Here is a 14,996-nt window from a genome sequence, read left to right as displayed (position 1 = left end):
TGCTGGCGCGACATGTGGGTGACCCCTCAAATGGTCTTAATGACGCCCCACTTGAAAAAATTAACTGGAACGCTGCAGTTCTTTGTGTAACGCGTACCACAGGCAACCCAGTGTAAGCTTTTTGGAGCTTCTCGTTGTTTGTCGTCTACGTACGACGGCGACGCCGACGGGAATCGCTTGTGCACGATCATCTTGCGCCTTGCAGAATACCCCGTAACTAATATTTGCATTTCGTTGGATAAGAAGAAGCTTTATTGTATTCCAACGCGTTCTCCAAAGAATGCCGCCTAGGGGAAACAATAGTGGTGAGGTGTTGCGGGGTATTCTGCAGTTGCTCCATAACTTTTATTTGGGACAGCGACAACCGGTAGTCTTATCTGTAGCTATCGACTGGCAGAGGTGGTCTTGTATTTCACGACCATCTCTGATAACGAAATTCCATTAAGTCTCATTATCCATTATAAACGTCAAAGCTTCCATTATGAAATATGGGCAAACTATTTTAATTTTCTTTTATATCTTCTCCTATATTTTGAAATGCATCTTCGCTTGAACTCATTACTAGGATAAATTATTGTGAAAATCATGATCATTATCATTAGTAATAATTTTTCTTTTCTTACGCATGAAATTTTTTACAAAATTAATATGCACTTTGAGTATGAAAATAAAGTGTGTTAATTTTTTTTCCCAGTATCCCTGAGTCACCATAAAAAAAATTGTTAAATATCTTTGAAGTTTAAAATACGTTGTAACTACTTTACCAAAATAGTAGAAATGCTGCCAAGGTGAAGGAAGATGTTTAATTATGCTTGCGGTAATTTAACGACGGTTCGTGCCTAGAATTGAAGGGAGATTTTAATAGGGTGGAGTACTAAACGTGGACCCCACTAGACCTGCTTCTGTACCCCACTCGAGAGAAGAAAGACACAATAGATGGTTTTCACAGTGACATGATCAAATTCTAAAATCAAAATAGTACTGAAGGTCTTCTGAATTTTTATCCAAAGGAGGTTGGAGATGACCTAGAAATAAATCTTTTCTCACTGAAGTTTCCATTTCCTTGAGATCTTTCATTTCGAAAATAAAGCATTAGTCACCTGTTTCCGGCTTGTTGGCCCTCGTCAGTGCACCATAGCTAAAACATAATGAGCCTCTGTGACACTTCACATGTCTCGCCAGCTTTTGAAGCAATCTTTCATTAAACTATGGTTTGTGGCTCACCACCCATCTGTACTTGACTTAGAATAAGACCAGGTGGCTCAGTTGAAAATTCACTGGACTTTCATGTGGGAGGTTGTGGATTTGAACCCCAGGCAGACTAACACCAACACTCAGGGTATTTAAGCAACTGAGCCAGAGAGAAAAATGATTCCTTTAGATTTCCACCTGCAAATGTTAAGACTTTAAATAAAAGTCTATTTGGATAAGGTCTATAAGCCGTAGACCCACTCCCTGTTCGAGGAGAGTAGCCCTCAGTGGGACATAGCCTCCAGTGTTGAGGTCTGGCCTTTGAATTGTCCTGTAGAATTTCAGCAGGTCCACATCAGCTGACTTATATAAGCTGCCAATATAAAAGCTAATCTTATTCAACAAATAAACAATTTTACCTCTTAAGTGGAATCTGATTTAAGAGTTATGCATTTTTTCATTTGTTTCTTTCTTTTTTTTTTTAGGTGTTTATTACTACTGATGCACCGTAAAGAAGAAGTCATGGGTTCCAGGAATTGCCGCATGAAATCCCTTTTTTTGGCAAGTATTGTATGCATTGCTGTTTTCATATACATGCATTTAAAGGGTGAGGTGTGGAATGCTAACACCCAGTTGCCTGTCTTACATTCAAGAAATTTGGCCAGGAAAAGCTCTGGTTGGCAGCACAAAACAGGAAAGCCAACTAGCTTAACAAGTATTCCAGACATCTCGAGAACTTTGAGTAGGCAATACCACACAGGACACACAACTGGCTCAACAAGTATCATAAAAACCTCAAGTAATTTAAAAAGAGCAAATGACCACTCAATAACACTTCTTGTGAGAATGGCAGGTAAACTGGCGAAGCACAGGCATCGCTACTACTGCGATTTATTCAGAACTACTGTTCTCTATTGGCCACCTTCCTATGGTAAAACAGTCGTTGTGCTTGACGAGGAGTCTGAACTTGACCACGTGTTTGGGGAGAAAATTAAAGCCCAAACAAAAGATTTCTTTCCAGAGTACAAGCTTGAAGTATTGTTTGAAACACTGCCAAAAGACCCAAGTGTGTTGGACTTCCCTGGCTCTCCAAAACCGCCAGGTTATAACCGCCAGCTATGGAGCAGTTTTTTCTTGGATCTGTATACCAATGATTCAATTATAGCATGGATGGATAATGACGCTGCCTTCATCACACCCGTAACAAAATCTTCAATATTTAGTGGTTCAAAGTTGCGGGCCTTGGGCTGGGATTGCTCTTTGGGAAAGAAATGGGTTCAGGCTTGGGCACGAACTACAGAACTGGCGTTAGGATTTCCATATGTCGCAGACTTTATGACATACTTCCCAGTCTACATTTATCGTGATACATTCACTCACTGTCGAGAGCACATCCTGAAACGTTTCAACACGCATATCTTCAACGAAGCTTTCAAACAGTTCTATTTTGACTTCCTCTCCCCTGTCAGTATTGTCATGAGCTATGCTTGGTATTTTGAAAGAGACCGATATGATTGGAACATGAAGATCTGCTCTGATTTGAATAAGTACAACAAAAAATTTCCTGCTGGTCATACTATTGGTCTGGAGCACACAGAATCGGTATTATCTGAGCCACAAACAACCTTTCATGTACCTTATGCAGAATCATTGTTTGCAAATGTACTCGTCAGCTACTGCTTATCACATGAAGCCTCAGGGAAAAAGATGGATGTCTGCTCAAAGCATGACTTTTCTCTGAGTGATAACTTTGATCTCCTACAGCATGATCTCCAAAGAATTGTATCTCTACCAGAACATCCCTGTTCTGGTGACAAAAGAAATTTTTGTTTGCAAGTCCTAGAACGTCATTACAAACAAGTTGGTGCTGAGATTAAAGAAAATAGGCGTAAAGTGGACTGGCATAATGTAGAAACTGTTGAAAGGTTAGCAAATGACGTGGATATAAAATGTGAGGCCATAACATTTCAAAGGTAGTTCAACCTTGAACGGTTTTGTTCTAGCGATTTTAAATAGGCTTTGTGAAAGTTTATTTTTTAACTAATGATGATGACCTTCATTTAAGTGTTGACTATCTTAAGTTTAAGGCACTGTACTCAAGTTAAGTTTAAGGCACTGTACTCAAATCAAATCAAATCAAATCAAATCAACGCATATCAAATCATAGGTTGGTTTAAGAGGAGAAGTAAACTGGAGTACCCAGAGAAAAACCTATCAGAGCAGAGTACAGCGCCAGCAAACTCAACCCACATGTGATGCTGTTAATGTGTCTCGGAATCAACCCAGGCCACATTGGTGGGAGGCGAGCGCTCTCATCACTGCGCCATCTTTGCTCTCTGATCAGGGATCAATAAATTATTGATTTCATGTTCCACAAGAAAAGAAGTAGATTGCTATTATCAGGTACTATTGAAATCTTTTCGGGCCACATTCAGCTACGGAATGTGCATAAAAGTTGTCTGTGACAGTTTTTTATCCTGTAACTCATTAATTTTGGCAAGGGACTCTTCTCCGCGCAAATAGTGTACGTTACTTCTCCTTGTCCGCTATGACATGGTAATTAACGATAAGTTGCGTTTATTGTGGTGATAGTTCTATAGTACTGTACAAACAGCCCAGTTACTTTGAACTGGACTTCTGTGGCATAGCCACTTTTTATATCTCTAGTAAAGACTGATTAAGACATTATGAACATGCAAAACTCACTGCTACTACCACCACCACCACTACCAGTATTATTGGGGAGTTTAAGATCTTCGACGCGATGGCAACGAAAAGGTCACAAAATTTGCATATTTAATGAGCAAAAAACAATAGCTTTCGCACGCTCTGCACGTACATTTTTAGTTTTTGTACATTTCTTTCACGTTTTCGGCAAATCTGCGACGTGAAATGACCAATTCTCAAGTTTTTACGGGGAACGTGAATAAAAAGCAGCGAATTTGAATTTTCTACCGTAGATTCAATGCCGCACCTCTTAATTCAGTTCCTGGAAAGTTACACTAGTTTTTAGAAGTTAGACAAGCCGACATAATGACGAAAAAGATTAATAAACCTGAACTTGCAATTTAAAATGACGTTTTCGTTACCGCCGCGTCGCAGATCTTAAACTCCTTATTGTATTTTGTATTTTTTTTTTGTATTTATTTTATTTCCACTTGACAAACATAAGATACAATATATTTAACGAAAATAAGTACTGTGAAAGATGAAGTGGAAAGGGCAAAGATATAGTAAACTAATTATATACCCTTTAATTAAGTACATTTATTTTAGGATAAAAAGTAAACTAGAGAGGAAAGAGTAAACGCATAGTAAATAAATATATAATGTTGGAATTATCAATACTGAGCAAAATAAAACTGGTAAAGTGCTTGTTTAAACAGTTTTCTAGTTGGTTTGTTGCGTATAGATAAAGGAATATCATTCCAATAATAGCACCCTAAGATAGTTGGACAAAATTTTCTTATGTTTATTCTGAAAGATTCTGGATTTAGGTGTTGTAAGGATACACTTCAAGTAGCGTAATTATGTTGCTCAGATACTAGAGACAAGTTAAGGTTCGACGACTTCTTATTAATTAGGTGATCATAAAATAGTTGACACGTGTATAATTTAACAATGTCGGGTTACATAATGGGGAGTAATATGATCACAAAGTGGTACATTGTTGATAATTCTAACAACTTTGTTTTGTAGTCTTACCAATTGTGACCAGGGATCGCGTTAACGCAGAAAATCGTGCATTTTTACGCAAATAAAATACGTTCGCGCTAATTGTTTGTGTATTGGGGAGTTTAAGATCTTCGACGCGATGGCAACGAAAAGGTCACAAAATTTGCATATTTAATGAGCAAAAACAATAGCTTTTGCACGCTCTGCACGTGCATTTTTAGTTTTTGTACATTTCTTTCACGTTTTCGGCAAATCTGCGACGTGAAATGACCAATTCTCAAGTTTTACGGGGAACGTGAATAAAAAGCAGCGAATTTGAATTTTCTGCCGTAGATTCAATGCCGCACCTCTTAATTCAGTTCCTGGAAAGTTACACTAGTTTTTAGAAGTTAGACAAGCCGACATAATGACGAAAAAGATTAATAAACCTGAACTTGCAATTTAAAATGGCGTTTTCGTTACCGCCGCGTCGCAGATCTTAAACTCCTTATTGTATTTTATTTTATTTCCACTTGACAAACATAAGATACAATATATTTAACGAAATAAGTACAGTGAAAGATGAAGTGGAAAGGGCAAAGATATAGTAAACTAATTATATACCCGATTCTGGATTTAGGTGTTGTAAGGATACACTTCAAGTATCGTAATTATGTTGCTCAGATACTAGAGACAAGTTAAGGTTCGACGACTTCTTATTAATTAGGTGATCATAAAATAGTTGACACGTGTATAATTTAACAATGTCGGGTTACATAATGGGGAGTAATATGATCACAAAGTTGCACATTGTTGATAATTCTAACAACTTTGTTTTGTAGTCTCACCAATTGTGACCAGGGATCGCGTTAACGCAGAAATCGTGCATTTTTACGCAAATAAAATCCAAAAAATGCATCATCGAAATTTTAATGCGTCCCAGGACGCTAGGCAAGGATTTAAATAACTCACACAACTTGCTTTGATTTGTCAGTATATTCTGTTGTTTGTAAAACTGTTGGAGCGATCTGTGCTCATAATTAAAGTTCTAAAAAGGGGGTTTAAAACATCTAAGAGGGTTAAAACTAAATTTGCATATGCATATGCGTCAATATTAATTCCAAGTTGGTTACTATCTTTTTCTCATAACCTAAAACCTACTCTTTTTCTCGCAGAGGGTCGCCAAGATTTTGGGACCCCCAAAAAATGCTTGGGACCCCAATTCGGCCGAACATGCGGGTCCCAGGACCCAGATTGAAAAATCCTAGTGCCATCCCTGGTGACAATGGCGCCTCGTAATTATTGCCCCACAGTACGCAACCATAGGTTAGATAGGGGTATACAAGTGCATAATAGATACTTATCAGAGATTGGGATGTCACATGTGGTTTTAGTTTAGCGATAATAATGACACTTTCGCTAATTTTACTACTAATATGATAAATATGCTCATGCCATGACAGGAAACAATCAATAATGAGCCCTAAATATTTAACACTATATGACTGTTCTGGGTACTGATCTGCTAATTTTAGAGGAGGATATAGATTAAAACTAATTTTTTGTCGTGGTTGAAAAACCAAGTACTTTGTCTCACTAAAATTCAGGGTTAATCTGTTTGAGCATAACCATTCATAAATAGCGGGCAATTCAGAGTTTATCCTCTGAAGCAAAACATCTAGGTCTTTCCCAGTTGCAGTTAAAGAAGTATCATCCGCAAATAGTCTTAGGGAAAAATAGTTGGTTGCTTTTTCAAAATCATTTATATAAATTAAAAAAAGAAAAGGGCCTAAGATCGATCTTAAGCTTAGCTTAGCTTAGGAAGCCTAAGCAAGGACGACGACGACGGCTACGAGAACGCAACAAAACAATAGGTTTAATTAGCAAAAACAATAGTTCTGCACGCCCTGCACGTGCGTTTTACATTTTCATACATTTCTTTGCCGTTCTCGTCTTGACAACAGTAGTTTACTAGGGAGCCTTAGCAACGACAACGGCGACGGCAACGAGAACGTCACAAATTTGCATATTTAGTGGGCAAAAACAATAGCTTTGCACGCTCTGCACGTGCGTTTTTCATTTTTGTCCATTTCTTTGACGTCGTCAGCAAAGCAACAACGTGAAAATACCAAGTTTGAAGTGTTAAGGAGAACGTCAGCGCCTGGAGATAAATTGTCATTTTTCTCCCCTAAATTAAGCGCCGCTCGTAACGGTTTCATTCCTGAGGGACTGAAACACCTTTGTCACATTAAAAGGCATAGAATAGTCGCGAAGTGATCGCAATAACGTGAATTTTTGTTTTTACATGACGTTCTCGTCGTTCCCGTCGTCGTTTCTAAAGCTCCCTATATGAAGTTAAGATCTACGACGCGGTCGTCAACGAGAACGCCACAAAACAAGAATATCATTGGTGAAGACGAAAAATAATCGTGCTGCACGTGCGGCACGTATTTTTTGCGGTACACAACGACGACGTGGAATCACCAAATTAGAGGTTTTATAGACAACGTGAGGGCACAAATGCAAATCTTTCATTCAATATTTTTACTCTGAAACCGCTTGTGACAGTTTATTTTTAGGATACTTCTCCCACATTGAACGATGCGAACGCGATGGAATAATCGCAAAAGACTTACGACAGAGCAGAGTTACAATTTCAGGTGACGTTTTCGTCGATGTCGGCGTCGTAGATCTTAAACTCCCTAGTGACCTTTAGCATCGACGACAGCAACGGCAACGAGAACGTCGTATAATGTGAATTCGCGTTATTGTTATCACTTCGCGACTATTCCAAGCATTTTAATGTGACAAAGGTGTGGCAAACCATCAAGAACGAGATTGGTATGAACGGCGCTCAATTTAGGGGAGAAAATGAAAAGCTATCCTCAAGCGCTCACGTTCTCCCTAAAAACCTCAAATTTAGTCATTTCACCGTTGTTAGGGAGCTTAAGATCTACGACGACGACGTCGACGAAAACGTCCCCTCAAAATAGAACTTCGTCCTAGTAAAAGTCTTTCGCGATTATTCCATCTCGTTCACGTCGCACAATGTGGGCGAAGTATCCTAAAAATAAATTGGTACGAGCGGTTTCTGACTGAAAATAGAGAATGAAAGATTCTCTGTTGCATGCTCACGTTGTCGTCAAAACCTAAAATTTAGTGATTTCACGTCGTCGTCATGCAGAGAACCGCAAAAATATGAGCTAAAATCCGTGCTGCACGTGCAGCACGATTATTTATGCTCTTTTAACCAATGATATCATTGTTTTGTGGCGTTTTCGTAGACGTCGTCGTCGTAGATCTTAAGCTCCCTGTTGTTTTACTGACGACGGCAAAGAAATAGACAAAACTGAAAAGATGCACGTGCACTTACTGCTTATTGCAAATTTGTGACGTTCTCTTTGGCGGCGCCGTTGTTGTTGCTAAAGCTCCCTAACGACGTGAAATGATCAAAAGTTTGAGATCGTGTGGGGGACGCGAGCACCTAACGATAAATTTTCAATTTTCTCTCTGAATATCCACGCCGTTCTCACCCATTTTTATTCTTGGAATGTGGACTCACACTTTCCATGCCGAGCGACTTGCAGTAATCGAAAATTTATTTCATTAACGGGAAATAATAGTTTTAGACAACGTTCTCGTTGCTGTTGTCGCCGTCCTTGCGTAATTAAGGTCCCTATTATTAATGATAATAAAAGTTACATGCAAGATAAATTAATTAGGAAAAGGAAGATAGAATATGTAAATTGTTCTAATTAATATGATTAAGTTCTTATCAAATTTTTAAATTAATTTTACCAAATTTTGTATTTTAGATTGCATACTTAAAAATGTCTATCACCCATGTTAACTTCATGAGGACTATTTTTCTTCCAAATGGTAATGAAAGAATTTTTTTTTACGAGTACTGTTAATTGCGTCGTTGCAAGTGCGAAACTGAATTTTTAACGTGTTCCTTTTTACTCTTAACTACATACTATGTACTTATTGACTGAGTGGGAGGGCCGGACGGGAAAATGTATGGACCGAGTGCCATGGCCGAAGGTTAAATCTTCTCGTGTCCGGCCCGATCAAAACTCAGTCAATAAGCATTTTAACACTTAGGCTCTTCATACTATTCATGAGCGCTCAGAATATATGACATGTGATTTAAGTAACTTACCAAAAATTATCTAAAATTTTGTTTGCATTTGCTTCTCTGGCTGTAAAATATTTGGATTCTCAGAAACGACGAAATCCTCTAAAATCGCATGCACAGAGCAGTGCGTGCCCCTAATAGGGCCGTACGGCTTTTACCGGCCCTTCTTGTGCTAATGCGTTTTACAATGAAAGCGCGCACAGGGCCGTACCGGCCATATAATAGGGCCGTTTATACGAGGGAAAAGAACTTCAAGCCGCGACTTACACCGGTCGCGGCTTACTTAAGACGCGAACTGGGCCATTTATACAAGTGCGGCTTTCATAAGACGCGAAATCCTCGTAAGAATGGTTCGCGGCCAACTGGTCCAATGATGACGTAATTTATTTTGATGCGTAGTTGTGGGTTAATTAACTGTGAAACAAGATTTGCGACAATAAAAGATAAATGGCTCGAGTAAGCAAACAAGCGAAGAAAAATTATTAAGTTCAGCTCATCGCCACTCATCGCCGTTCGCAAGCAAAATGTCAGTTAGTACAAACCAATTACATTAAACGAATTAACTTGTTCTTGTTTGGCCATATAATAAACATCTTATTAACCGAGCTAGGTCGGTCTGTATGGGAGAATCTTGACCGAGGTCGTCAGTACAGACCGAACGCAGTGAGGTCTGTACTAGCGACCGACATGAGTGGCGATGAGCTGAACTTACTGACACTTCCATATATAAATATTGGTGGAAGAAAATACTCAATATTTTTGCATTTTAGTTTAGTCTAGAGGCCGGTCTAGATGGGAAAATCTAGACCGCGGTCAATATCGATTTTAGCCAATCAAATTCGTCGATTTTGTAGTTCCCAGTCCTTGTGAGACAAAGCCATATAATAAAGATACATACTAAATGCAGAATATTTGAAGATATACCAATTAAACAGAAAGGCCGCTGTACAAAATGCGGCACTGGATTCTCTTTTGAAACCAGTAAACTCAGTGGTACGGATAAAATCACGTAGCGCGTTCCGCAACTTAGCTGATACGTAAGAAAAAAAAACTAAGAAAGAAAAACCCTTCAAAGAAAAAAAAGAACACTTTTGTAAAGTACTATGAGGAGATTTTGAACGCGCTCTTGCATAAAGATGTAGAGTCTGACTTTACCAGTAAGAGAACAGGTAATCTGCAAATATAAATCTGGTTATTCTCTCATTTACATGATACCGTTTCTTTGACCCGAGGATCACAGCGAAAAAAGCACAAAGTTGTCGTGAATTTTCTATGACAAAGATTTGTTCAGAAATCAAAAGTCTTCGTTAACTGCACAAACCAGGGTTACTGTGAGGTACAGTGAGTTCCCTTTACACCGTAACACTGTATAGATTACAATACATAAGGTCATGTTTTAATGAATGCAATGGGTGTGTTGTGGTTCAAATATTTTCCTGGTTCAAAATCTTTTAAACAGACATGGCCGTGATATATTTAGAAAACAATACAGTGTACTGTACCTGTTGTAACAGTTTTCTTTTGGACTTTTGGATTAGCAGCAGCTTCCCTATCAGCACTAGTCTGCGGAACAGGTGCTAGCAAAGCACTTAAGCTTGCGTCATGGTTACGGTGAATATCAGCAAGATGGTGAAGAGCAACATCAGTCACTAAATCACAGCTCACAACAAAAACATCTTTCTGCAAGATATGTGTACACAGTCAGATAGATTGATCTCTTAAGACAAACTCTGTTTTACTACCCTAATAACATGGGTCACAAATATTACTCTTTAATTTTGGCACCAAATTTCAGCATTAATTTATAATCTCGCACGGGAAATTACTACAATGTTGCCATGGCAACTTTTCATATAGTGCCAAAATGGGTCCATGTTTGAAAATTAAGGTAAGAGTACCGGTAATTTGTCACCCATGATATTAATGGCTAATCAAATGGCATACTCGTGAAATTATGGAATAATTTCACTTACGTTTCGTCCAAAATCAAATAATTTCCCTCGCTTATAAGGGCTTGGGAAATTACTTGAATTTGGACAAAATGAGTGTGAAATTATTCTCTACTTTCACTCATCACCATTTGATTACCCATGCTAATACTTCACCGCTTCACACATTGCTGATAACAAAAAAGTTTAACACGGTGAATACAAACAAAAACAAAGAAATTATAAGCAAAAGATGAAATGACTTCTGTACATGTAATTCAAAAAGAAATGAAGGCTAAAATGATTTCAACTTTAAGCCATACTAATCACAGATATAACAATAATGACTTTCAAACAACTATTACTCATCAGTGTTTATGTTGAAATCCTTTAACACATTGACTCCTGGGAGTGAGACTTTCTGATTTTACTCTGTCTAACGCCAGACGATTTTGATTTTACTCTTACGCCAGATGATTTTACTCATCAACTGGTGACGTCTAAGGTTGCCTGAGGAGTCAGTGGGTTAATACTGTAATGTGATTTCACTGCAAGCATTCACCATTGTCTTGATCAGTACACTGGGAGGCGCAGGGGCCTCATGGTTAGAGTGTTCGACTCCGGATCGAGTGGTCCGGGTTTGGGTCCTGGCTGGGGACATTGTGTTGTGTTCTTGGGCAAGACACTTTACTCTCACAGTGCCTCTCTCCACCCAGGTGTATAAATGAGTACCGGCAAAATGCTGGGGGTAACCCTGCAATGGACTAGCATACCATCCTGGGGGGAGTAGAAATACTCCTTGTCGCTTCATGCTTATGAAACCGGAGATAAGTGCTAGCCTGATGGGCCTTCTGGCTGGTAAGCAGAGACTTTTCCCTTTTTTTTATTAGTACTGTATTATCTGAATGACACTTGGTAAATTTATGGTAATTTTTTTTTCTATCTAATTTTAGTTAGTTAGCAAGTATGTACAGCCACACCAGATGGATTTAAATACTTGAGTGATTGCAGGACAGTCAACTCTCCTGGGCCCAGTTGCTCGAAAGATGATTAACTTAATTATAATCCAGGGTTATTGTAAACTTTTGTTTCATGTTTTCACCTTTTTGGTGAAAGTTTTTTTTTCCTATTTTTGTTCTTCAAGATTGACTTGTTCAAATGTAAAGTTCCACCGAAATCAGCCTTGAACAGCATGTGGGAGTAGAGAAATAAATTCCTTAGTTGATTTTTAATCTGCGATTAGTGCTAATCAGCTTTTGAACAACCGGGCCCTGGATAATCCAGGCGGACTCCACATTTTGGACCGTATATCAAGATTACAGTTTGAAATCTCCCGATTAATCACCAAATTTTGTCATAATTAAATTTAAATTTTTTTACAGAGAATCGACTTTCACAACAATAAAATTCAAATAGTTTTTGTTGTTTGATTTATTTTAACATCGATAATAACAAAATTCAAACGTTTCATATAGTCTGGTAAACCGTTTGCTGCTATTGATGAATTGTAATTTAAGCAATAGAGCGATTTTCGATTGAGTGTTGTAAAACCAAAACCAAAGTAATTACTTTGGCCAATCAAAAAGGATGGAGACAATCCGGTAAACCACTCAAAACTCTAAGTAATTACATGTAGCCGACACAAAGCGCGGGAAAATGTGCACGCACAAGTGACGATTGGTTTTGGTTTCACTTCTGATTGGTTGAAAAACTGGCGTGAGAACTTTGAACCAATCATTGAGTGAAGTAATAATAAACCAAAGCAACTCGCTAATTACTTTCGACACTCAATTGAAAAACACTCTAATGTGATTAGTCCAATAACATCTTTTTTGCATGTTTTTTTACTTTTTGCCTTGGTTGCATGAGGTCTTGTGTACCAGGGTACTTGTGTCAAATTTCAGAAATTGAAGATGTCGATTGATTTTACTTCACTCTCGAGGGAGTTTTTAGCTAGAACTTTTAGCTTTTGGTGTCCAACTTGTAAAGACAAAATTAATGTATAGTACATTGTAACTGAAAAAATAATTGTCAAGATTCCCAATTTAAATATCATATGTCAAACAGAGTCAACGAGTATTTTTTGCGTAAAAGACACAATGTGATGTCAACAGAAATGAGGTCACAATCGTCATGACGTCATCGCATCCCTATCAATTCTCAAAATTTGAGGACTTTGAGGGTCAAAGGCCCTTTAATTGGCAGTAATTTTTTTCCACATTTGTTCTTTGGTCAAACAAAATCACTAACACATGGATCTCAGAGTAGCCTATATTTATTTGAAATCAGAAGAGGTACACACCTCGATTTTGTCTTTGATGTGCCTCAGAGCGCCTGCGGTTCCCATGTCTTCGTCGTCAGGAATGGTAACGAAGTCTAATTTAAGTTTTTGATTACAAACATTTGGCAAAATTTGATGAAACTGTGTAACTGCTGAATCCAGAACTACGATTATTATTTCTGCAAAATGAAAACGAAAAAATTAATTTGCACGTGATAAATTAAAGAGTTCAGAATAGTTGCTGAGGGAATTCCTCATTCAAAAGACAAGTAAGTAGAGTAAGCTTTATAGTTGGCCAACATTTGGCAAAATTTGATGAAACTGTGTAACTGCTGAATCCAGAACTACGATTATTATTTCTGCAAAATGAAAACGAAAAAATTAATTTGCACGTGATAAATTAAAGAGTTCAGAATAGTTGCTGAGGGAATTCCTCATTCAAAAGACAAGTAAGTAGAGTAAGCTTTATAGTTGGCCAACATTTGGCAAAATTTGATGAAACTGTGTAACTGCTGAATCCAGAACTACGATTATTATTTCTGCAAAATGAAAACGAAAAAATTAATTTGCACGTGATAAATTAAAGAGTTCAGAATAGTTGCTGAGGGAATTCCTCATTCAAAAGACAAGTAAGTAGAGTAAGCTTTATAGTTGGCCAACATTTGGCAAAATTTGATGAAACTGTGTAACTGCTGAATCCAGAACTACGATTATTATTTCTGCAAAATGAAAACGAAAAAATTAATTTGCACGTGATAAATTAAAGAGTTCAGAATAGTTGCTGTCGGAATTCCTCATTCAAAAGACAAGTAAGTAGAGTAAGCTTTATAGTTAGCCAACATGGCGTCAGAAAACAAGAAAAACCTTCTTTAGGAAAGCAATGGTAAAATCTATAAATTGCTTACCTTCAAATCCCGCTTTCTCAAGAAAGTTGATAGGATACCAAATCACAGGTAAATTACCAACAGGCAACAATGCTTTGGGAATTCTTTCAGTCAGAGGCGACATTCGGGAGCCAGTTCCCGCGGCCATAATAACTGCCTGAAATTTAACCATTTCACCTAAATTCTCTGTTAATAAACCATTTTCAAAGACAAGAATGATTATTATCTATTTCCCACTCCCTTCCACATCGTCCGCCATTTTCTTTTGTCATTTGCCAGGCTGCACAGCAATTTCTGAATTTGTACTCAGTCCACGCCGTCCACGGCTACCTCTGCAAACCTTCACAAAGTCGCATGCCAGGTAACTTACACAGTTTCACCATGGAGTAAAAAGGTAAGTATTTATAAAACCCATTAACATCGGTAATATATGGGCGGCCGTCACCGCCAAAAATACGAAGTATGTCTAAGGAATATAGCAATGTCAATTGGTTCATTGGCGCAGTGCAGAAGAGACTAAATGAGTTAGAAATGATGCAGCCTAAATACAAGTACTCGTGTTGCCTTTTGTCAAATGGTTCACTCAAAAAGTAAACGAACTAGGAAGATATTACAGTGCGACGCGCCTTACCGTGGCCACCTAACAAACTTTCAGTTTTGACAATTACATGTAAGTACGTCAACTCAAACGACCCATTCAACGGTGTTCAACTACAACCGTGCGAACTTTGCAAAGAAGGGTGACTGTCAATCAAATTCGCCCACCCTGACTGGCGTATAAGGTTTAAAAAACTTTGTTAGGTGGCCACGGTAAGGCGCGTCGCACTGTAAATTGTCTAGTCATTTCTGTTAAAACGGAAGAGACTAACTAAAACCGTTCTATGGAAATAAAGATCGGTTCATCTTCCAAACACGAACTG

General features: G+C 38.1%; 2 protein-coding genes across 5 annotated transcripts in view; one reads left to right on the top strand and one right to left on the bottom strand.

Annotated features, from left to right (window-relative positions):
* LOC138024986 (uncharacterized) overlaps positions 1-4,921 on the top strand; it is a 17,834-nt gene extending 12,913 nt beyond the window's left edge. For 3 of the 4 annotated variants that reach the window (XM_068872197.1, XM_068872196.1, XM_068872198.1), the window contains one exon: positions 1,677-3,220. In XM_068872197.1, the coding sequence (XP_068728298.1) occupies positions 1,677-3,168 (1,492 nt within the window). In that variant the 3' untranslated portion in view covers positions 3,169-3,220. Of the gene's footprint in view, positions 1-1,676; positions 3,221-3,358 lie in introns of those variants that run through there. The other variant, XR_011127112.1, reaches the window with a different exon arrangement.
* The window catches only part of LOC138024987 (translation initiation factor eIF2B subunit gamma-like), a 48,279-nt gene extending 33,949 nt beyond the window's left edge, over positions 1-14,330 (bottom strand). Inside the window, exons 1-3 of the mRNA XM_068872201.1 lie at positions 14,098-14,330; positions 13,214-13,371; positions 10,486-10,663 (exon numbers count right to left, since the gene is read on the bottom strand). Coding sequence (XP_068728302.1) covers positions 10,486-10,663; positions 13,214-13,371; positions 14,098-14,248 — 487 coding nt within the window. The 5' untranslated portion in view covers positions 14,249-14,330. The remainder of the gene's footprint in view (positions 1-10,485; positions 10,664-13,213; positions 13,372-14,097) is intronic.
* Positions 14,331-14,996: the final 666 nt, after the last annotated feature.

This window comes from Montipora capricornis, chromosome 11 (assembly GCF_036669925.1).
Source record: "Montipora capricornis isolate CH-2021 chromosome 11, ASM3666992v2, whole genome shotgun sequence".
NCBI classification, from domain to species: domain Eukaryota; kingdom Metazoa; phylum Cnidaria; class Anthozoa; order Scleractinia; family Acroporidae; genus Montipora; species Montipora capricornis.
This window is presented reverse-complemented; position numbering and strand designations above follow the sequence as displayed.